The sequence below is a fragment of the Cucurbita pepo genome, chromosome LG11 (genome assembly GCF_002806865.2).
Source record: "Cucurbita pepo subsp. pepo cultivar mu-cu-16 chromosome LG11, ASM280686v2, whole genome shotgun sequence".
Taxonomy (NCBI): Eukaryota; Viridiplantae; Streptophyta; class Magnoliopsida; order Cucurbitales; family Cucurbitaceae; genus Cucurbita; species Cucurbita pepo.
The window spans coordinates 4,549,940-4,575,092 of record NC_036648.1 but is presented as its reverse complement, the minus strand read 5'-3'; the positions used below and the strand labels follow the sequence as shown (position 1 = coordinate 4,575,092).

General features: G+C 35.2%; 1 protein-coding gene across 1 annotated transcript; it reads left to right on the top strand.

The window, feature by feature from the left end:
* The first annotated feature begins 799 nt into the window (after positions 1 to 799).
* LOC111805801 (N-terminal kinase-like protein) lies at positions 800 to 24,407 on the top strand. Its single transcript, XM_023691034.1, has 21 exons — positions 800 to 1,143; positions 3,548 to 3,646; positions 4,069 to 4,220; positions 6,390 to 6,462; positions 6,625 to 6,747; positions 7,569 to 7,677; positions 8,445 to 8,524; positions 10,818 to 10,899; positions 13,260 to 13,399; positions 13,471 to 13,581; positions 13,772 to 13,888; positions 14,623 to 14,712; positions 17,583 to 17,636; positions 18,008 to 18,082; positions 19,404 to 19,479; positions 19,594 to 19,693; positions 20,928 to 20,997; positions 21,369 to 21,439; positions 21,803 to 21,912; positions 23,517 to 23,774; positions 23,845 to 24,407. The coding sequence occupies exons 1-21, from the start codon at positions 1,018 to 1,020 to the stop codon at positions 24,108 to 24,110; spliced, it is 2,382 nt and encodes a 793-aa protein (XP_023546802.1). The 5' UTR covers positions 800 to 1,017; the 3' UTR covers positions 24,111 to 24,407.
* Positions 24,408 to 25,153: the final 746 nt, after the last annotated feature.

Below are 25,153 nucleotides of genomic sequence, written 5' to 3'. Positions count from 1 at the left end.
GTCTTCTAATATTTAAGTCAAAATGAAGGGAACCTTCTCTAGTTATAGAGTTCTGATGACTTGTTTGACTTTGGTTGACTTTGAGCGATAGATAGCTTTGACTAAATTAAAAATCTGATGGATTTTCGCATTTTTTTAAAAAGAAATGTGTAAGGATAAGGTATTTTTTGAAATTTGTTAAAAAATTTAAATTTTAATTAATATAAAAGATTTTTAAAAATTAAAAAATAACATTTATTAATTTAGCCATATTTAAACAGAGAAAAAATCAGTCATTTTTAGTGGAGAAAATAGAGGGTAGAAAAAGAATTGACTCAACGGTCCCGTTGGGCGAGTCTTTCACTTCTGCTCCTCCAGGTTTCATCTTCCATACCGGATCCGGCGACGGACGTCAGATCGATTCGCTCGTTTTTTAAGTTCTTCTTCATCCTCCTCTGCCTCTCTAATTCTCTCCCCCTCTTTATGTTTTGAAATTCAGCAGTTTCGAAGCTCTGAGGGAGGAACTGTTTTGAAAGTTCGTGAAATTTCAACACAGGGAGGGGATAGCCGCGGAGATACACGGAAGTTGTGGCAATTGCTTTTGGTTAGTGAATTTTCGTTTTTATCTGTTTCTGTATTTTTTTTAATCTCGAGTTGAAGGCCGATTGGATGTGTGAAAAGTACCTGTGATGTAGCTGTTCATCTCTACTTCTCTTTCTTTCTTTCTTTTTTTTTTTTTTTTTTTTTTTTTTTTTTTTTTTTTTTTTTTTTTTTTTTTTTTTTTTTTTTTTTTTTTTTTTTTTTTTTTTTTTTNTTTCAATCAGGGTTTAAGGAAATTCGTGTCTGATTTGGAAGATCATTTTGTGATTGGAGAAAAGTCGAGTTTAGAAGCTGGCGCTATTGGACCACTGAGTGCATTTGGACCCATAAATAGCTACTGAAATCTACCCACGTAGCGGACTGCATCATTCTAATCAGGCAGGGCTCCCTCTTCTTTCCATTTGTTGAAGGAGGAGGAGGAAGAAGAAAAAATCGAAGATGTTTAAGTTCTTGAAGGGAGTGGTGGGTGGATCTGGGACTGGGCTCAAAGATCTACCCTACAACATCGGCGATCCGTACCCATCAGCCTGGGGCTCATGGACTCACTTTCGGGGTACCTCCAAGGTATGTTTTAACCGTCAAGTAGTCGCTTGGGTAATGAACATGATCTAACTTTGGCATTGCGGATTGCTGAATTGTGGTTTGTATAATTCTAAGTGATTTGTACTGCATTTTAGAATTGACGAGCCTTGATCCTGTAGTTGGGAAATTGCCCATCCTTTACTTAGTTGGCTTCTTACATGTTTTGGTCGGTGGTGTGTGGCAGCCAATTTATGGGGTGAATTTGAATTGCTTTACATTTGACAACTTTGAGTTTGTTGTGTTTTGGCTTTTACTGCCCAACTTTTCCCACCTTTGTTCCTTTCGAAGTAAGGAAATGAACTCTCAAAAATTTTGTACGTTGAGATGAAACAATGCTAGCATTACCTAATGTTACAAAGCTCTTCTTCTTCTTCTTCCCTTTTTTCTTCATGTTTGGTAACTGAAACACGTTAGTTAATTACAAAGTGCCCTATAATTATTTCCTATACTATAATTACTTCCTATATAAGAAATTTTTAAATAAGACGGTCTTGGTAAAATAATGACCTACTGTTGGTGGTGGATAGCTTCTATCAGATCCGAACATTAAGCCTTTTAGAGAAGGGAGTGGATAGTGGGTATGAACTTATTTGAATAGAATTTGTTCTATAGGTTATACAATTGTGTCTTTTAAGTTCTAAAAGTTATAAGAAGAAAGTAATGAGTTCTTATGGAGGTTCTCATATTTTTGTGACAACGCGGAGATTTTCAAGTAGTAGCTTTAGGATTGTTGAGGTCAGACAAATTTGAAACCATGTGAACGATTGCTTGTTGGGCATTGTCTAAGCTCTAGATGTGTTCTTCCATTCGGGCAACAAAGCCCGTCAGCTATCTCTATGCTCGAAGCCACCAGCAGTTGTGGCTCTGTCTTCTAGGACTTCGACCCTAGTCATTAATTCGTGGATAGGCATTGCCTCAAGGCGACCTGCCATCTCATCAATGCTGTCGGCTTTAGTGGCAATCTCATTCATGCGAGAATCCAAAAGCCCCATTCGATCAAGAACTTCACTCATGCAGAGTAATTGATCTTCGATTCCAGCTAATCGGTTAGCTTGAGATTTGCCCAATTGTTTTGCAGCGGACATGGTTGTGTACTACTTTTCAATGACCCGACTCGGCTTTGATACCACTTGTCACAATCCCACTCTTGCAGTAGTGGGACAACGATTGTGCAACACTTGTTCTAACCCAGTGAACAAGTCAGCCGTGAGAAATTTGGACTTCGCGGCCAACGTTGGCGTATACTCGAACCTTGAGTCACGTTTGAGATAAATGTTTCGGAAAACGTGAGCGAGGAAATATGTTGAAAACAATTTGAAAGAAAGCAATATTATAGCTAAAAGCGTTTAGGCAACAACAACGACTTTGATAGCATATAACCCGGGTAGCAGGAAGAGACAACTAGTCATATCCCCCTATAGTACATTTTATGGCATTTTAGCTCTGACAGGTGTAGACATGATTTTGGTGAATGGTCATACACCCCCATATTGACACAACATGAAATAGTAAAGACCTATCTAAGATGAAAGTATGTAAAAGGGGTTTAGAACAGGCATATGGCCATGGACAACACGTCCTAGACAAGCATGACCGGAACATCTGACATGTGGTCATAGACAACATGCCTTGGACAAGCATGACCGTGACACATGACAACCTCCAACCATGCTTGCTATCAAGTTAGATGTGAGCCAATAGCTGCTTGGGAACTACAAACCTGCTTTTCTTAGGATTGGGAGCAGGGAGTTTTTGCTGAGTTTCAATGAGAAATCTTGAGGAAGTTTCATGATAAAAAGGTAGAAAAGAACAATCTTTGGGGTAAGGTGCTTATTTTTAATTTTATGGTGGTCAAAGAGGGTTAACTTTTTAGATTTTGGGCTTACATTTGCTTCCATGCATATTGAATGGGGAACTTTTTAGTCTTTTTTTTAGTTAGAGGATTTCTTATCCTTTTGCTTGCAATTATTCGTTTTATATCAATTTTTTGTCCAAAAAGAGATTTGCTGTATTCTCATATTCTCCTCTCTAATAGGCATTCATTCTATAAATATTAGAGATCGTTTGGTACCTGGTTTATATGACATCTATAGAGATTATATTTGTATCTACTTTTGCCTTTTTTTCCCCCTTTTGTTCAATTGAAAGCTCTTGCTTGTGGTGTATGTTGGACGTTTTCCTTGTCAAGCAGTTAGCTGCTAAATCTGGTTGTTGCATATAGGATTTCAGTCCCTGAAGTCTAGATTACAGAAATGTTTGGGCTTCTATGTTCGCCTTTTATATTTTATGTATATTTTATGTCAGCTCTATAATCTTCTGACATTACTATAAACTTCTAAAATTTTTGTATTAGGTGAAATTGATGTTAGAATTGTTTCACTTTCAGGATGATGGATCTCCAGTCTCTATATTTTCGCTTTCAGGGAGTAATGCACAGGATGGACATTTGGCTGCAGGTCGCAACGGTGTGAAACGGCTGCGAACTGTAAGCTGCCAACGACTATTGTTATGGATCTTATGCATACAAATGAGATAATTTTTGGGTTTTTTTTTTTTAATTTTTTATTTTTATGAAAAGCTAAGCTTGTATTGAAATCAAAGAAAAGAATACAAGGGGAATTAAAAAACCCACCCCCAAGAGGAACTCAATTAACACAAATGAGATTATTTTGTGTGTATTCATAATTTTGACTACTGTCGTGCCATTTCAACTCTAGTTTGTGTGGATTTTGATGTATTTTTAATTGATAATGTATTCTATACCAAAAATGACATGCGATTTATATTCTGAGGATTGATAACTTTTCTTGGTTAATCCATTAAATCTACTATGCATTTTTTCTAGACTATCTGTCGGCATATTGATATTCCATTGACATTAATAATCTTATCTACAATTTTATTCAGGTTAGGCATCCAAATATTTTATCCTTTCTTCACAGTACTGAGGCTGAAACTACTGACGGTTCTGCTTCCAAGGTTACGATTTATATGGTTACAGAGCCTGTTATGCCATTGTCTGAAAAGATCAAGGAATTGGGTTTAGAAGGTACCCAAAGGTATAAGCCAAATCCAACCAGAAGCTTTTTTCCAATTTTGGTTTTTGCATTTTTTGTTATTGCTGGTTACATGTTTTTTAGTACTGTCGTGTCATTCATTTTTCAGAAATACATTGTTTTATGTAACATGATAATGAAAGAGCCAAAGAGTTTTGTCTCGTGCTTCTAAAATGATCTGCCATTAATTTTATGCACTGGTAACGGATGCATTATATAGTTGTAGACTTATAAGAAGTTTAAAATGTGAAAAAGATGGGCATTTTTCATATCATGAATTACATCATTTGCGGAAATGTTTTTTCTATTTGTCATCATCAAAATGAGATTGCCTAATTCTTGCTCAAGGAGCCCTCTGAGATCTCTATTGGAGGATGGGAAGTCTTGGGGCATGTTTGAAAGTGATTTTAGAAGTGGTGATCTTAGTGAAAACGATTTGTTTATAAGTAGTTTATTAAAGGTGTTTTTATATAATCATTTAAACGATCAGTTTTACACTTTTGAAGACAACTTTCATTGCATGAAAAATGATTTTTAATGATTAAATCAATGATTGATTGATGACATGTTTGACAGTCATTTTGAACATGACAAAAGTGATCTTAACCATTTCAAAATCACTCCCAAGCATGCCTGTCATTTCACTCTCTCCTCACCTCCTCCCTCCCCCGCTCGTTTGTCTCCCTCCAAATCTGGAACTTTTGGGATTTGAAAAAAGTTCTAGATTTGAAACTTTCGAATCTCAAAGGAGGGAGGCAAATTTTTTGTATAAAATTTCTAGATGTAACAGAAGTTTCATATCTGTAACTTTTAGATTTATAAGGAGAAAGGCCAATGAGAGGAATGTGAGGAGTAAAGAGAGGCGATAGTGGCGTGGTGGTTGACAGATGTTGGCAACACAGCTCTTGGAGTACTTCGGCAATGTTGTGGTAGTAATAGTTGGCATAGTGTGATGGTTGGTATCAGTGGCAGACAGTGAACACCAGACGAAAAAAAGGAGAGGGAGAAAAGAGAAGGAAGGAGAAAGGGAGGGAGGGAGGGGAAGAGAGAGAAAATGCTTCTTTTAGAAAAAAAGAAAAATGCTAATTCAGCTTCAAAATTATAAAAATAGTGTCTAGTTAGCTCAATATTAATAACAAATGCTGAGTCAGCCCTACATAAATAACAGTTGAGAGGATGTTAATAATTGAGACTAGAATGAAGATTATCCCAAACTTCAGAGGTAAGAATGTTGAGTTTGAAAACAAGGAAAGGGCCTATGTGAACTTCTTTGATAATCTTCTATACCTTGCTCTATCTTGATGTAAATTGAATTCTCTCTTTTGTTATTATAGCTTCTTTTTTTGTTTTTGTTTTTGTTTTTTTTCTCGAATGGAAGTTTATTGTAGCTCATTTGGATTGGTGTCTTTCTTTCACCCTCTCCCCACCCCTTTTTTTTTAAAATAAATTTCATATATAAATGAAGTTCTTTCNAAAAAAAAAAAAAAAAAAAAAAGAAAAAAAAGAAAAATGGTGAGCTCGAAACCTTAGGAACTCAAATGTGTCCAGCGTTAGGAACCAAAAGTATATTTTTTCTTTAATTAATGTGTTGCTCAAAGTCTGTTTGAATGGTTTTAGAAACATGTCATCATCATGTATGTTCTATGTGCGTGGCCATACTTCTTATGAGATGAGAAATACTTTCTCGGTTTTTTTCTATGGTAGTTGATGCAAAATAGTTTAAATATATTTATGGTGGGTTTGAGCTGTTTGTTAGTTTTGTTCTTCCATGGGCTTTCATCACAGAAGTTTTATGTTATCACTTTGAGAAAGGTTTGATTACTATCTTGATTGAACATTGGTATTTATCAAGTTCCATGTTGAAGATTATTCATATGTTGGCTTTGCTGCGTTTCTTCTAAGGTATGGTAGGGATGGAATTCTTCACTTGTTCTTTGGTTAACCTGATTGTCAGTTCTAAGTTTTGGGCTGCATTGTTTTTTTTTTTTTTTTTTATAGTCTTTAGTTGGGTTTTTTTGGATATCTTGTATTTTCTAGATTCGGATTGAGTTTTTTCTGGTGTCACTGTAATTTTTTATTCAATTGATGAAAATTTGTTTCTTCTAAGAAAATTTAAATAAAAAGCATTCGTGAGAAATTCATTCTTCATTGGAGCACTTCCATTATTGGCAGGGATGAGTATTATGCTTGGGGTCTACACCAGGTTGCCAAAGCTGTGAGCTTCTTAAACAACGACTGTAAACTCGTAAGTACTTTGATATCTTGTGCTGTGATCCTAATTATTTTAATACTCTAATCATGTGGATAGACTATCTCTTCCTTCTAACCTTCGAATTGGCTCTGCCCCAGCCAGCCTCCCCTGTTCCCTTTCAAGTTTCAACTATTTAACTAGCTATATTTCCAACAGGTTCATGGTAATGTTTGCATGGCCAGTGTTGTTGTAACTCCAACCTTGGATTGGAAGCTCCACGCTTTTGACGTGCTATCTGAGTTTGATGGGAACAATGAAGCTTCAAGTGGGCAAATGCTGGTAAATAATAACCTCTCTTGAAGTCTTGAGTTTTGTGCTTGGAATTTTCCTTATCTTTTTCTATTGTGTTCCTGATGTTAGATTTATGAGCTGGATTTAAGTAGCAAAAGTTGAAAATTAATACTGAAAGCCTCCTTAATTGTGGATGTTTAAAACACCTCCTAAATTGTGGGTTACCTTAAAGGACTGGGCATTGAGTTTTACTAGATGATATTTTATATTATAAATGGTGGACGGTCAAATTGAAAGCTACTTAGAGGTCTCATCCTCAAAGAAGTAAAGCCTGTTTAATTGACACTGTCCTAGTCAATCTGTAACGGATTCTTCCTCTGTCGAAGTAAATGTGGCGTGAATATTTCAAGTAAGATGTGTTACATTGCACAGTTGATATTCGGTTGCAAATTTTTGTTCTGCTTTTGGTTTCTAGTTACTTAGGTTGTAACGTGGTTTACTTTAGATTTTCTTTTTAATTGGTTACCAAAAACTGTTATTTGTTCAGGATGTACATCAATTATAATGGTAAAGTTCAGAGGATAAGATATTCCCCGTACTGGTGATGTAAAAATAGATTACAGAAAAAATTCAACCTAGAACACTTGGGAAGCAAAAGAAAGGCCAAATTTCAAAAGGCTCTCTTTCTAGACCAACAAGAGTGGGGATTTTAACTCTATGCTTAGCAGTCCTAACTATTTTAACCTTGAAAATCTTTTATTGTGCCAATTGCTGCAGATAAAAATAGTTATCCTTTGCTTTCTTTTGGGTGCCTTTTTTGCATTGCAATTTTGGATTTTCTGTGTTGGTAACTTGAGTATTTTCTTCAGCAATATGCCTGGCTCATTGGATCGCAATATAAACCGATGGAATTGGTGAAGTCTGACTTGGCTGTTATTAGAAAGTCTCCTGCATGGGCCATTGATTCTTGGGGCTTGGGTAAGTCTGAATTGTTCCTACTGATGGGTTGCTTATTTTTATTAGTTTTATTCATTGGAATATATTATTCTGTTGTGCATTAGTAACCTAGTAGCTTACTCTGTTTGGTGTCCCCTTTTGCTCAAGTTATTAACAAAAAAATGTACATTTTAAAGGGAACAGTCTTTGATGATTTAAAATTTACCATTTAAGTACAAACTAGCAAACTTTGGTTAGGAGTATGGACAAAATCCCAACAGGTGCCCCACCCTCAACCCAAGGGCACATGGGTTCGATTCTCATTTTTGACAGCTTGAGTATGAACAAAATTCCCAGTAGTGCATCAGAAGGTCAACAAGTTTATTCTGAATATGTTTTTTTTTTTTTTCTCCTGAGAATATTGAAATTTTGTACTGGCATTATACCTACAAGACTGGTTGCTAAGCGAGTCACGTTCTTGTTTCAATATTTTTCAATCTGAAGGCTTCCAAGGATGCATATTCTATTATACTAGTGTCACAAAGCACTTGCTTCTTAATCACTTGGCATATTCCTTGTGAAAAATAGCAGTTTTGAGTTTCAATCCTTTGGCATCAGAAAAAATCTATATGAACTAGTGCAAAGGTAAAATGGAAACATTATGGCTAATGTAGGGGCATTTAGTCTACAAAATTAGTTCTGACAAATGTAGAAGTTGTTTCGGCACTATTATCATACGCACACCTTCTAACATTAAGATTGTTCATACAGTTTCACTTACAATAGTATTTCCTTATTTTGGTTGATAGGTTGTCTCATCTATGAAATATTTTCTGGTTTGAAGTTAGTCAAAACAGAGGAGCTGCGAAATACTGCTTCCATCCCCAAGGTTTCTGTTCTTATTTGAAATTTTTTCATGGGTTGTTGATTTTTCTCTTTTTCTTTTTCTCAGTAATATTTTTCTTCCTACAATCAACTGTATGGTATACTAGCTTTAAATATTTTTTTCTTATGTTTAGGAGGAAACACTACGGAAGCAGTCTCTTATTTTAATGAACATAAATTTGTGATGAAAAAAATTGTCTGGTGCCTCTAGTTGGAATAATTTTACCTCGTGGCTTTCCATTTATCAAAATCGAGTAATTGGCATTAGATAGAAACCGAAAATCCATCTTCTCTAGATCAGGTTTAATGACCAAGCCACGCTTGTTGGTGGTTTGCCAATAATCAATAATTTCATTTGCAATCAAAGAAGCATCAAGAATTTGTCTACCTGCAACAAATGCCATTTGGTTCTCAGCAATGGTGGATGAAAGTACTTGTTTTAAATGGTCGGAAAGAACTCGAGCAAGTCATGAACTGTCTTGGCATCCACCTTTGTAAGTATAAGATAAATATAGGTCTCCTTTGAAGTCACATTAACGATACCTTGAGCATAGAAATCATGAAATATCACCATAATGCCCTCTTTGATTGTGTTAGAGTTTTTAAAAAATTAGCAGTACCATCTGGTCTTGTTGATCCCAAAGATCTTACGGCAAGTAAATCCTCATCCTCCGTAAAAACAGTCTCAAAAAAGGCTATTTGTTTTCCACTGATTGGGCACCAATCTAGATTTGTAGGGAGAAACCTTGGACTGGTGTTCTTTGTGTATAAATGGTTATAAAAATCCAAAAACTCCATTCAATTTAGCTTACTCCTTTAGAAGTTAGTTCTGAAATAGAGGTCTTTTGGTTGTAGGCTGCTAAAAGTCGGTGGAAGAATTTTTTGTTGTCATCGCCCTCTTTAAACCACTGTAATTTTCTCCTTTGATGCCAACGTGTTAATTCCATTTCTGTATGGTCTTCAATTTTCTCATGAATGCTTAAACGAGCGGGTTTTTGGTCCAAAGCCAGCTGCCCATTGTCCTTAATATCAAGTCTTTCCATTGAGTTGAAAGACTAGAAATTTGCTCTGAAGAAGTATTTTGAGACTTATTCCAATTTATAAGCTCCATCTTCAAGCCTTTTAGTTTCATCATAAAACAGTGACCAGGCTGACCGCTAAGAGGACTTTGTGACCACCAAGAATCCCATTTTAAATGACTTGTGAAGCAGTCAAGAAATCTATCCAGTGATGAAGAGCCAGATTTTCTTGAAAACTTGATCATGTGAAACGACAGTTTTGAAGGGATGTCCATGAGCTGATAGGTTGCATCCACTGATTAATCACATACATTTTGTGGCCGGATGCCCAAGGGACCTTTCCCAAGTTCATCGATTGAAATTAAAATTGCCTCCAAGAATTCACCGGTCCCCTTCTAAGCCAGTCAATCATGTAGTTCTTGCTCAAAGGCATCATGCGAAGCTCTTCACGAGGGTCCAATGTTATGAAAGACTACCAAAAAGAAAAACCATCAGCCAAAAAAATATGTACAGAGACAGAATTGGCCTTGAATAATTTCTTCCGTACAAATATTTGATTAACTCCATAAGATTAGAATTCCACCAGAAGCACCTCTGAATCTAGAGAAGCCCACCCAATTGATCAAGTTTCTGATTATTTGACTTCCTTTTGTTTCTTGAATAAGGACAAAACAAGGATTTTGCTTCTGAATTGTGGTAGTTATCAAAGCTATTTTTCTCCAGATGCCCGAACCCCAAATGTTCCATGAGATTCTTCATTGATGGACAAATGAACCCTTCAATAAAGCCAATTTGGCTATTTTATCATAGTTAATGGACTGCAGATTTTTTAAACTCTCATTTTGGTTTTATCTTTTTCCTTTTAGCTGTCGTTTTCTTCTTAATAGTTGGAGGAGGAATCACAATAATACACCAGCCATTCTCTATGAGGATTGGTGCTCGGTGTTGAAGTGAGAAGGGAAAGTGGTGGAATTGGTCTGGATCTGTTAGAACAAAGGAGGGACGTGGGGGTGATGTCTTGGCTAACTGCTGTCAGTTAGGTGAAACAAGGGAAAGGCATAAATTCGTGGTATCTCAATCCAATTAGCCACCTACTATTCTAGAATGTTTAGATTACTTCCTCGGATTTTTTTTTTATAAGAACTTGTATCTCATTCGATTGCTTTTGAATTGAGGGATTTGTGGCATAAATTCATGTTACTTCTTAACTTGCATCTAATTTGATTATTTTCGAACCTTGAGTGATTTGTTTTCATTCGTGGATTTGTTTTCTGCCAGTCGTTACTTCCAGATTATCAACGGCTATTGAGCTCTATGCCTTCTCGCAGATTGAATACATCCAAGCTTATAGAAAATAGTGGTGAGCTTTCTTATTACCATGAAATTATATATTTGGATTACCAGAATGCACCATACGTTGTTATGGTCTTAATTAAAATCCCTTTGGAAATAGCTACTTGGGGATATTAAAGGCCTATAGCAAAAAGCTTTAAATTATTCACTAATTTTCTTTAGGGAGCTTTTGATATGCATCAATAAAGGATGGGGGAAATCAGAAAATCCATGATTGCATTGGATATTGGCATCCTAAATCCATCGTAGTTATCATTAAAGAAAATCAATAACTTAATATAGTTAGCAATTTTAAATTAGAAAAAAATAATTTAGATTATGAGCAATTTATTAAACAAAATATTTTTAAACTCAATTTAATTTTAAAAAAAATATATAACTAGACTTTAATAGCCAATAAATAAAAATAAAATTTTCATTTTATATTTCTCACTTTCACATTTCATACAATTATTATCTTCTTCGCAAACATCTCATTCTCAAACTTCTTATTTTCATTTCCATATTGTTTAACACTCGTGCTTTCTGAATACTTTTGTCTGCAGTTTTTTTAAGTACCTATTTTTTAATTTTTTTTTAATGATAGTAGATTGTTGCTTAGTATATAAACTTAAATTATGATTTGTTTGAAGAGGGAAAAACTATTGAAAGAAGTACAAATAGTTCCCTAAAATTTTCTAAAAATGATATGTAATGATTTTTTGGATGAGCGACAGAGATAACATTCAAAGAAGGGTCCAAAGTCCGGGCTTACAACCTTATGGACTAAGGGATCAATGATCTTATTTTCTGAATGAAGACTTAGCAAGGTTGATTTAACCAAAAATTGTCCAGAGTTATCTAAACCTCATGAGATAATATCACTGTTCAGTGGCACCTTCGTACCTTCCAGCATTGTAATGAGCCTTCAGCCATTCATTTCCCAGTCCAACTGGTTCCTTCACAAATTTAGATTCCAAGCACTGTTCATACTATTCCGCATCTCTTGATCCAAGTCTTTATTTTTCTTCTTATTTTAAGTACAACAATTGGGAGTTAGGGGATTTGAACCTTCGACCTCAGAGATTGTAGTACTATGCTCTTTTTGCAATGGAAGTTCTGGATATTAAAAAGAGATGGTGAGGGGCTGGGGGTCAAACCATCCATCTTTCTGAAAAGAAATTTTGTCACCTATACCTAGGTTAGAGTAAGATTTCCTCTCAAAGTCTTTCAAGGTGTACAGACCTTCCCAATGCCACTAGATGGGAGGTTGTTCTGAGTTTTACTTTAACCAATCTCCATAAGGCTGTTTCCTCTTCGAGAAATCTCTACAGCCATTCTATAACCGAAGTTCAGATTTGTGGAGGTTAATATTAAGGCCCAAAGTTTCTTCAGACAGCAGCCTGATGGTATTGAAGAGATCAGAATGGTCTCCTTTCTTCTCAAAGTCTTTGCTAGGGTTGTACAGACCTTTCCAATGCCCCACTAGAAGGGAGGTTGTTTTGAGCTTCCAAACCATATTTACTTTTGACAACCATTCTCCATAAGGCTGTTTCCTCTTTGGGAAATCCCTAGAGCCATTTTATACCCAAATGTTCATATCTGTGGAGGTTAATGTTAAGGCCCAAAGCTTCTTCCAACAACAGTTTGATGGTATTGAAGGGATCAGAATTGTCTCTTTTCTCATGGATGGGAAAGAAGATGGTGTCATTGACAACAATTTGCAAGTGGTGAACGTTCAAAGGTTCCATTGTCTACACTAAAGCCACTGATAGGAGGTGTGTAAACGATGCATGAGACAGCAGCATACCTGCACAGTCAACCACCAAGACATGTAATGGTTTTTCATTTTTCAATAGGAAATGAAATGATATAATAAAAAGTTATTGAAATCAAGCCCTTCAAAAAATTTGTTTCCATGTCCTCGTTCTCTTTGTAGTGATTGGAAACCTAATGCTCCGGAGATGAGTGGAAAGGAAGCTTTATTTCCCTCTAAAAGGGGGTGCTGATTCCTTCCTTTTGTTAAAGAGAAACACAGATTTCTAGTTGATGATTAGAAAGAACATAGTACTAACAGACTGCCAAAGTAAATAATAAAAAGGGCTTCGAACTAATAGTTATTCAGGTAATTAAAATAACAAAAAATGTAATCAAGATCAACCCGCTCCCACACTTTTCCTTGTACTTTTCAGTTTCCTTTTTGTATTAAGACTTTTTATTCTACATCATGTGCGTTTTATTGCACCCTTGTCTCATCGTCTGAAAGGTATTTGCCTTTCAGTTTCATTCTGTATTTACATTTTTTATTATTCTACCTTCAGTTGTTTGTTTCATTTTAATTATCTGCTTTTGCGTTTGATGATTAATTTTGCTTTGTATGGATGATAGAATATTTTCAAAATAAGTTGGTCGACACTATACACTTCATGGAAATTCTTAGTCTAAAGGATAGTGTTGAAAAGGATACTTTCTTCCGCAAGCTCCCCGTTCTAGCTGAACAACTTCCTCGTCAAATAGTACTGAAAAAGGTGACTTCCAATTACAATATTTGTTTTCTTGTTGTGCATCGTAAATGTCTCATTCTTTTGTTATTCTACAGTTGCTTCCTTTATTAGCATCTGCCCTTGAATTTGGTTCAGCTGCTGCCCCTGCCTTGACTGCATTGTTAAAAATGGGTTCTTGGCTTTCAACTGAAGAATTCAATGCAAAGGTTATATCAATATCTCGATGTTTTAGTTGATATAATCCTGTTCGAACAATGTTAAAATATTAGTTAGTTTTTTTTATATATATTTTTTTTTCAAGTTTTTGTTTGCTTGATCTATTACTTTTATCTGTCATGGATTTGGTTCTGGCCTATTACTAATTGTTGACTTTTATTTGGCCACTATGATGTTTAGCTTCTACCTACGATTGTGAAACTATTTGCCTCTAATGATCGAGCTATCAGAACTGGACTCTTGCAACATATTGATCAATTTGGAGAATCGTTGTCGTCCCAAACGGTTGATGAACAGGTATGAAGTCAGTGAAAATTATTGCATCTATATGTAATCGAGGCTGTTCATCTTTCAAAGAAAAGTTTGTTTTTTATTTAAAAAATAATTAAAAAAAAAAATCAGTAGAAGAAGAATGAAACTAGTTTATGTTGGCGAGGAGAAAATGATGTCGGATAAGTCAAATTAGTATCCGATGATTATTTCCACCACCAATTGAAAATATATTTACACTTCGGCTGGATTTCAAGAACAAAGCTAAGATTTATTATAGGGGTGCAATCCTCTCTCTCTTTCTTTTTTTTTTCTGGTAATTGGTTAGGCATGAGCAGAAGAGTTTTTGACAATAAGGTGAATAGTTTTCCAAGTCATTTTTGATGGGGTTGTTTTTGAAATTACCAATTGACTAATTGTTAGATGTTACTAGAATTTTGTAAGAACTCTTTAATTTTTTTAAATCAATTAGAGATCTTTTGTAAGTCCTTTGACTTGGAGGAAATTTAATCCGCTTATTTTATATCTTTGATCATTTTCACACATTACTATATATCCGTATGCATACAGTATAAATTAACGCATGATTATGTGCACCTTCTCTCACATAATGAATGCTGCAATAAGGGATGATTGGATGCTTATATGACGCAGGGGGGTTGGATACTGTAGTTTATATTTCTGAATTTGACCAGTTGTGAAAAACAATGGCATGGTATCTTTCATCTGCACATGTTATAATCTCACCTTGTTTTACGTAGGTCTATCCTCATATTGCCACCGGGTTCTCTGACACATCTGCTTTTCTTCGTGAATTAACTCTTAAATCCATGCTTGTTCTGGCTCCCAAGGTATGCATATATCATTTATTATTATTCTTAATGTTTTCCAATGATATTTTGAGATGATTATAACTTTTTATTTTTGGTAAGTAACTCAAGACTTTAGAAATAAGCAATCAAACCAAAGAAACAACCCAACATGGACAATGTGTACCTATGCCAGGGACAAGGTTTCTCTTTTCTTTTTGATAAGGATCCACACTTTCATTGAGGAAAAAGAGGCGCCAAAAAAAATCCTTGAACTCCTAGGCCTCATGAGAGGTATTTGATCCAATAGTAAGCGCCAAACTTTCCCCCTAGAATTCTCAAACCTATGAAAGTTCTATTGTTTCGATCATGCCAAATACTCCGTAAAACTGCACAAAACCAGCAGAATGTTGTACAACATATGCAAAGTTCTTTTGACATGTTCTATCATTACTTTCTTTGTTAAAAGACCATGTGCAAGTCATACTAAGCTCTGTACCTCTTTGGAGCCCTGGTGTCTAGGTTGAAAAGGAAACTCGAGCTTGAGTGGTGTAAAGCATATAATTTATAAGTAAACAAGTGTCATAGTTGATTCAAAGTTGGTTGCACCTTCCGCCAATAACGTTGGTTTGAGTTCACATCTCTTGGGTTTTCTAAAGATAAGGAATTCCATCCCTTTTCCCATGAAAGGAATTTTGTCCCTTTTCAAATGCTATTGTCAATTCAACTAATGTAGATGCAATTAAAGGTGCTAAAGATGAGGAAATTTTGGATTTTAGTGATTATTCAGATGTTAGTGTCTGTAGCATCGATTCAGAATTGGAAGGAATTAAGATGGCCTCACTAACAATAAATGAAAGAATACAAAAAGGCATTAAAAAAAACCAGTACAACAAGTTGACCGTCAACCCAAAAAAAATATACAAAAAAGGGGTTATATTTAGAAGGACCAAACCAAGAGAGTAAGAACAAAAAGAATTAGCCACTGAGGCTCACAGGAAGGCAATTAACATAACGAAGGACCACAGATCTCTCAAGTCCCTGAAAGTTACCTGTTTTTCCAACCACAACCTCCAAATAACAACAAAGAAAGAAAAATGCCACATAATACGTCTCGGAAAATGGAGAAGGCATTGAGATGGCTCCAAAGAATGCGGTCCAATCCATTGCATTAGCTTCACAGAGAGCACGCCACTATCCCAAAAAGAAGGGATAATGTCTAATGATATGATCCATGGTATTAACTCTATCAAGCAAAACCTGCCAACCAAAGAAAGGCACCTTCATGGGAACTTTAACCTGGCATAAGGAGGCGAATAAAGGAGAATGAGGGAAAGTAGAGTTGCACAGAAGAGGAAAGAAAGATCTACACGAAAAAACCCTTCGAAGGGTCAAGTGCATATCCCTGTCCTGTGGATGCAAGCAAACTGAGTTCAGCAAGGTAAGTATAGAAGCAATGGCCACTGGCTCCCTGTTCGACAAAGACCGTGTAAGCCCAAATTGGTGAAGAAAGCCCCTGGGAAGAAAAGACAAAAGTCATTCAACACTCTTTCAAGGACAACAAATTGTAAGGTGGGGGAAGGGGAAGCAAAAGGAGAATTACCCACCTAACAATCCTTCTAGAAGAAAGTATTGGATCCATCTCGGATCGAACATTTCACAAAGCCTGAGAAGAACAAATACCCCGAAGAAAAAGCTTTCCAAGGGATCTTAGATATGCCTTTAAAATCCCAAGCTGAGACCCAATCAAAAGGGTATGAACTGTAAATTCTAGCAATCACCCTAAGCCACAGGATGGTTCCAACAAATCTTTCATTTGGATGATTTTCACTTCATCAAGATTAGTTCTAGAACTTAGGCGAGCCATACAATGGTTTCCTTTATGACAACGTTGGTATTAGTGGTCTAACAATTGCTCATTGTTGGTGGACTAGAATCTACCCTTCGTCAGTCAATCATAGCTTTTTTTAGTTGCCAACTTCAAATTGGTCGTCTTCCCACTCTTGTGCATTTACCTGAAGTTGATCCCACAAGGGTGAGGCCTCCTCTCTTATTTTTAATGCAACCAACTTATCCATGCACTTGTCCAGAATATTCATTTAGCCGTTCTTTTCTATTTTTTTCCTTTTTTTTTTTCACATTCTTGGTCCTATCATGAAACACCTCCAAGTCAACTTTCGATTAAAGAAAGAACATACTCAAGGGGAGATGAGTTATCTCCGCATGGAAAGTAGGGAGATCAATCTTCATTTTGTAATCGTTGACTGCACCTCCTTGTTTTTTATGGTGCAAAGAAGTTATTGTGGCTTGCTATAAATAGAGTTTTTCTTTTATTTCTTTGGGTCAAAAAGAATGTGAATCTTTGGGGACACTTTCTCTGCTTTTGATGGTTTCTTGGATTTAATTCTTTTTCATGCTTCCTATTGGTGTAAATATCAACACCCTTTTGGCAATTATAGTTTATCATCTTTGATTTTTAGTTGGAGACCCTTCATGTAATCCACCTTTAGGTTTTTTTGGTGTTTATCCCCCTTATTTCATTCATTAATCAAGTTTATTTCTCTTCTCAAAAGAATACAGAAAACCGAGAGTTGTGACAGGTGAACTTTAACTGGCCTTCTGCTGAAAGTAAAATTTTCATAGATCGTTATTCTTCGTATCTTCTTGTGTATTCATCATTGTGTCCTTTTTTTTCTTTGGCCGAAGGGTATTTCTTGAGTTGAGTACTTAGATGTGAACACTTGCTGTCTTTCTGTCATCTTGAATCATCAGACGACATTAATATTTTAGCTCTTCTTGTTTTCTTTTTTTTTTTCTTTTTTTTTTTCTGTTCATTCTCGTTTCGATAAAGCATTGTCTTAATTCGTGTTATTCACGATCGAGTTTTGAGATGATCTGAATTGGTATGGCAGCTTTCTCAACGCACTATTTCTGGGTCATTATTGAAGCATCTTTCGAAGTTACAGGTACTGCTTTTGCCATTTGTTTCTTCAATCGGGTTTTTCTTCTTCTGCCTCTTTATTTTTTTAGCGTATGTGCATACATCTATTTTGCTTGATGATAGGTCCCAAAGAACCCTTTACATTAAAATGGAAAATATAGATACAGGCCAAAAAACAACTAATTAATCAAATATCCTATACAACTTCCCTATCTTCATCCCTTTCCCTCCACATGTTTCTTTTATTTCCAGTATAATTAAATCTACTAAATAGGCTCAGCTTTCTCCCAGCTTACATCAACCAAATTGGAGGTTTCACTCTCCTGCCACTCAAGTATTGTATATCCCTTTGTTTATTGTTTTATTACTTACTGGGATCATTACTGAGTCCTACAGGTCGACGAAGAACCAGCAATCCGAACAAATACGACCATATTACTTGGGAACATTGCAGGTTACTTAAATGAAGGGGTGAGTATCTCTGTTAAAGTGCTTGTTGCCTCTTGGTGGGATCATAGTTATAGTTGATTCTATTGTAATTATCCAATTGCGTTGATGCACAATAATTGGTCAAATTTTTTGTAATTGGCCCATTGCGGGAGGGGTTCTCTTCTTCCTGCCCCTAAGGGGGCGTTTGTTTCGTATAATGGGCAACTATCTCCCAGGGTTCGGAGAGGAGCTCTTAAAGGTTTTGGGATGGAAAAAGAGGGGGAAATAGGGAGAGTTTTATAAACCCATGTTTTGGGGAGGGTTTTAAAATTTTGCTCGGGAAAAGTCTTTTCCCAGAATAAAAAAGGTGGGGTTTTTATGTGAACCTAAACTCGTGCAAAAATAAAACCCATCCTTTGTTTCCTTTGTTTTTTTATTTTGTTTTATTTTATTTTTGTTCTTGTTTATTTTATATTTTTTCTTCTTCCAATTATTTATTTCTTTTTCGAACTTCCATTTTTTAATTCTTCTTTTATTGTCTTTGTTGTTTTTTAAATATGATTTTTTAATTTTTTCGATTATTTAGGTTTATTATTGTTTTTTTTTTAATAACTCTTTTAGTTTATTTTCTTTTCTCAATTATTTGTGTTCTGTGTGTGGTTTTTGGATTTGTTTTTCACTATTTTTTTTATTGATAAAAAAAAAATAGTCTATCAATCATTTTCAAACGGTTTATAAAGGGGTCGGAATGAGTGAAATAAATTAATTATATTTATTTTTTGAAATATGACATTTATAATTAATTTTTCAATTCAATTATTGTACTAATTATTTACAATTTTATTAAAATCTTTTATTTGAGAATAATTATTAGTATTGACTGCTAAATAAACTCAAAAACTAAAATTTAAGGCATATTATTTATTTACACGTATTAATGAAAATAAAAGTTAAATCAAAGAAAAATAATGTAATAATGTAATAATGTATTAAAATGTTGAAAATACATTTGGATAACATTCCGAATGTAACACCAAATACAGTTATTTGATCCCCAAATATTCTATTTCTAGACATCCTTTGTACAGGCATCATAAATAAAATCTTCAACTAAACGTCCCTAAGTTATTTATCCCTTACTTTTGTCTAATGGATATATGTCTCTTATTAAATAAAAAGGTGGGAGTATCTCTGTACAGTTGCCTGCTGATTCACTCGCAACCATCAGTCAACAATCTTGTTGAAGTGCTCAACTTTTAGTTATATTTTTTTTTTCTTACAATGATGTTTGGTGATGTACTAGTGTTTCTTGGTATTTAAAATGTACGAAATAAAATCTGATTGAGTTCAAATCTGAATGCAGACAAGGAAGAGAGTTTTAATTAATGCTTTCACTGTCCGTGCACTGCGTGACACATTTTCCCCAGCCCGTGGTGCAGGTAAAGAGCTGTTGTCTCTTTTACTTCTATGTTTTCTATATTATGTCCACCCTAGTGTCTCAGTTGAAGAACCAATGCAGTTGCCCATCTTATCTTTCAACTTTACCATGACAGGCATCATGGCACTATGTGCAACGAGTGGATATTATGACAGTACAGAAATTGCCACTAGGATTCTTCCTAATGTTGTTGTGCTTACCATAGATCCCGACAGGTTTGTTATGATGTTCCACATTTTCAATACTGTGCATTATGAACAATGCACATCTTCTTGAGATATCTTGTGCTTTTACATGCCTTGTGTTGGTTATGTCAACGCTTAGCATTGCGATATTTACTAACAAATAACAACGATCTTTTTCATAGAGTTTTTGTTTTCGGGATCTTTCAACCCCTCTACAAGACAGCAAAAAATGACTAAGGCTTGCTTTGTCTTGAAAGGGAGGATGCAACAAAACCTCCAAAATCATAATGAGAATTTTTTTCTTTAGTAAATCTCCAAAGCAAATGTGGAGTCATTTTTGTTCTAAATGTTTGTCAAGAATGAGCCTCAAACTTCAAATAAGAGAGGTATTGAACTTGATGGAAGTCACATTTTCAACTTCTTGAACAGCACAGTGAATGCCCAAAACTGTGGTACATTTAACATTACATTGACCACTATAACTTAATTAACCACTTTTTATTAATCAGCCAAGGGGAATAGGATAATATCATCATTGTTCGTAGTTTAAGGGAGGGGGATCTTGTCTCTACTTATTGTAAAGCCTGAACTTAGACCTCTAGACAAGCTGAGCAGTCAGTCATGATGATGATGAGAGACCGCGTGATGCAAAGATCTTTACTTGACTTCTCATGAATTTAATCAAAAAGTTGGAAATTTGGATTCTTATAATAAAGGCCTACTTTCTCTACAAAATAGCACTAGTACTTCCAAGTTTCTCCCTAAACATTAACTTCAACTTGAAATCTTGCTGGAAATAGAATTTCAGAACATATGGAATTTCAGTACACTGGACTGTAAACCGTCAAGGATAAAATCAAGCAATTACTTCAACTTTATTAGGCTTTTTGTTTATACTTCTTTGTTACTCCAACAGGCTGTGGAAATGTTTTCCCCCTTCTGACTTGTTATACATTATATAGCATGGCATGGTAGATAGCTTATGTAGTGGAGAAAAGTGAGATGACAGATGGATATCCTAATAATGTGTATTATTGTACAATACATTCGCAGTTCTTACTTGTCCCACGAAGTTGCGGTATTAGTTAATTTTATCTGTGTCCTGACTTTGAATGTGGAATAAATATTTTCATTTGGTTATCAACTTTAAGTATACTATCTAGTAGTTACTCGGATGTCTGAAATATTATCATTATACGTCAGTTATCTCATATCTGTATGTATGCATTAATGCCTTTTGTTCCATCACTTCTCTGGTTGATAGTGATGTTCGATCGAAGTCCTTTCAAGCAGTTGATCAGTTCTTACAGTTATTAAAGCAAAACAATGAGAAGGTACATTAAATGCACGTTTAGTTCATGATCGCAAATGCTTTGATAATCCTGTTACTTGAGATTTTAAATTCCTGGGAATAGATATTTTGATGCCAATAGCTTCCATATATTTGCTCAATCATGTTTGGAGAACCAGTTGAGTTACTGCTATGAGATACAGCAGGTGTCTTTTTGTTTTGTTAACCCACAATTTTCTCTCTCTCGTGCACCCACAAATTCCTGTACTTTTTCTGTCTTGATATTGAAGAAGAATACCATAGCTTGCCTCATCCTGGAAAAGGAAAAATTAGGGTTCCGTTTTAATCAAAAGCTGGTCAGCCTTCTAATTAGAGAATGTGTGATTTTGACATGTCTCTTATGGCTTACTCCAGGAAATTTCAGGAGATACAACTGCTGCAGGTCTGAATATCCCGTCTCTACCAGGAAATGCTAGTTTGCTTGGGTGAGTTAGCTTATATATTTTGTCCGCGCCATCTCAATCAACCCCCCCCCCATCAAAATCTTTTGAATTTACTGGATTACAGTTTTGTTTACAATATAAGATGAGTATAATTATTTGTCTTTTTTTCGGATATCTGATGTGGTGGGTGGAGCAAAAGGCTAAGTCATTTTGATATGGGTATCTTTATGTTATTTTTGGATTTCCTGTCCAAAGTTTCTTGTATCGATGTATCACAAATGAAAAAAATTTGGTTCTAAATAGAATATTTTTGTACTGTTATTGTCTATCTATTGTATTTAACAAGCTAATGAAGTAAAATGGGGCATAGATATACTGTTAAATGTGTCTCATATTTATATGCAGATGGGCTATGAGCTCTTTAACTCTAAAAGGAAAACCCTCTGAACATGCTTCTAGCGCTCCTGTAAGCTCTAATGCACCTTTAGCTGCTACAAGTTCAGATTCCATCTCAGGTACATTATATTTCGAGAATTTTTTTTGAAATTATGCAGACTTCTTTAATACTCCTCTGCCATGCTAATATCTGTTTTTGGTGATTGGTGACGGATATTTGATAGAGTGGTGGTCTTTTTGTCTCTCTTCTTTTTTGATAATACAAAATGGGAGCTTTCGCTTGTCATAAAATAGGCTGACATATTGGTGTACTCTATTGAATTTTTTTCTCTTGATTTCATTTGAATCTCGGTCATAGCCAGAATGTGCTTGACAAGTTTTTTACCGTTCATTGTAGGACTAGGGAAAGAAAATTACCTACTTTTGAGAGTGGAATTATGACTTTGTTATTCTCGAGAGTCCAGTTATTTCATGATCATGAAGCACAAAAATTCTAATTATTTAATGTGTTTCTAACTCTACTTTTAGGACAATGGATCATTACTTTCAACTACTTTTAGATTTCCCTGTGATATTGCATCTTTTTCGATTATTTGTTTGTATGCAACTGAATTCATTAATGTCTTATATATTTTTATTTGTTACTAAATACAAATGGGATACAAACACATTTCGACTACATCCGAATTCAAAAATATTTAGCATTTTACTCATGTTTATATTAGTAGCAAATAAAATGTATATTAGAAATACTTCAACCGGTTTAGGCATATATAATCAACTAGAAGGTTGGAAGTTGGAATTCCCACCCCATATATGTTGAACTCAATATACATAATTTATTCCTGTCTTTGTCGATGCTCTTTTTCTTTAAGAAAAGAGGAAAAATTGTAATGTGTATATATTGTAATCATCTTACACCTTGAGAAGTGGTAGAAAATACAGTTCAGTAATGACTGCATATGCTAATAGCATTGATATGTATTTCATAGTGTATTTATGAATTTAACAGGATATTGCATTTCATAGCCAACATGAGCATCTTAGTGGTTTAGTGGTTAAGGTATCTGCGAGATCCCTCATCGGTTAGGGAGGAGAACGAAACATTTTTTATAAGAGTGTAGAAACTTCTCTCTAACAGACGCGTTTTAAAAACCTTGAAGGGAAGCCCGAAAGGGAAAACCCAAAGAGGACAATATCTGCTGGCAGTGGGCTTGAGCTATTACAAATGGTATCAGAGCTAGATACCGGGCGATGTGCCAGCGAGGAGGTTGAGTTTGGAAGGGGGGTGACACAAGGCGATGTGCCAGCAAGGACGCTGGGCCCCGAAGGGGGTGGATTGTGAGATCCCACATCGGTTGGGGAGGAGAACGAAACATTCTTTATTACGGTATGGAAACATCTCCCTAGCAGATGCGTTTTAAAAACCTTGAGGGGAAGCCCAAAGAGGACAATATCTGCTAGTGGTAAACTTGGGGCTATTATAGTATCTACTTTTTTGACATTAGATGTTCAAACATTTGCCCTCACATTTGTCTACTTAAAAAGTCGACTTCATTGATATCAAATAGTTAAATGACTTTGGAGCCTAGTAAGTTACGATATCAGTTTTTTCTCCTTTCATTATCTTTTAGTTGAAGCAGTTATCAATGATCTTATTACCCTTTCAAAATTTAGCATATTCATTTTACCATCAACTTTATTATTTTCATGTTTCTTCCAGTTGAAAATGCTCCAACTATGGCACCTGTAAGGGTAAGCTCGAGCTTTGATTTAACTGAAAGCCACGCGACTGAATCGCCAACATCTACCGACGGTTGGGGAGAAGTTGAAAATGGAATTCATGATGAAGATGAAACTGAAAAGGACGGATGGGATGAGTTAGAACCTCTGGAGGAGCCAAAGCCGTCTCCAGCTCTTGCAAACATTCAAGCTGCTCAAAAACGACCTGTATCTCAACCTGCACAAACAAAACCACCAAGTAATGCCAATTCATTTAGCTTTCTAGGTACTGCTCGATGGCATATAATAACTCGTTTCGGTTCTTTCAGGTTCAAGAAGTACAGCCAGGCCAGCTAAAGATGACGATGATCTATGGGGTTCCATAGCCGCCCCTGCTCCAAGAACTGTCTCGAAACCATTGAACTTAAAAGCAAGTGGAACTGTTGATGATGATGACCCTTGGGCTGCCATTGCTGCTCCTGCACCAATGACTCGAGCCAAGCCATTGTCAGCTGGTAGGGGGAGAGGAAGCAAACCAGCAGCTCCAAAGTTAGGGGCACAACGGATAAATCGGACATCGTCGACTGGTATGTGATTGCATATAGTATAAACCAAAAGAATGATTTGAAGATTGAAGTTGCCTGCAGTTTTTACTTTCCATTGTTTAATAGTCATTGCCTCCTTGAGTTGTATCTTAACCTCGATTTCATACATAGTTTGATCTATAATAGAATTCTTTATACTGCATCTTTCTTTCCCTTTTTTTTCATTTTTCTTTTGTTCTTGTGCAATGAATATGATCTTGAATTGGTCTGATCCCATAGGGAGACATGTTCATGATGTAAGGAACTTTATTCTTTTTAGTGGACTGTTGGAAACCTTCTATTTGATATGTACTTTCTATTTTGAACTTATTTAGATCAAATAAACATTGAAAATCAGATTCAAATTGCATCAGATTGACACGGCTACAATCTTTTGATTTGTGATGTAAATTCAGTCATTTATTTATCATATTATTGATAAATTTCACATTTAAACATCGACGAAATAAAACGTTGGATAGTCGAGCTTCGACGAGCTTCACTTCAACCTTTTTTTCCGTTAAAATACAGCTCTAGTATGAGTTTATATATATTTTACCTTTTATTATCAACCATTTGAATGAAGTCATTCTTATCAAAAGCCCCCAACTAAATACATACTTTTTGCTTTGCTTGTGTGAAAATTTTTGTAGCGGATTGAATAAGTATACTATTTTGGAAACTTGATCAAATAGAGGGTTAGTAACATAAGTTCCTTTTCACTAGCTTAAGAGGGTCTTCGATGATGATTGAATCATAAACGGATTATTCATTAGATTTAAAAAAAAAAAAATCTGGACTCATTTGTAATTGCAAATAATTCTGAACGATAGTTAAATAAGAGTGCAACTTTAAGTTTATAGTAGAGCGGCCTAAAATTAATAAACGAATATCTAACCCAACAAGTTACCATAAATAAAATATAAAATATAAGTATTCCAATTTCTATCATTTAATTAAAAAAAATGAATAAATAAAGTCAAAATTATTTAACCAATAAATAAATAAAATAAAATAAAAAATAATTTAACCAATAAATCAATAAATAAAATAA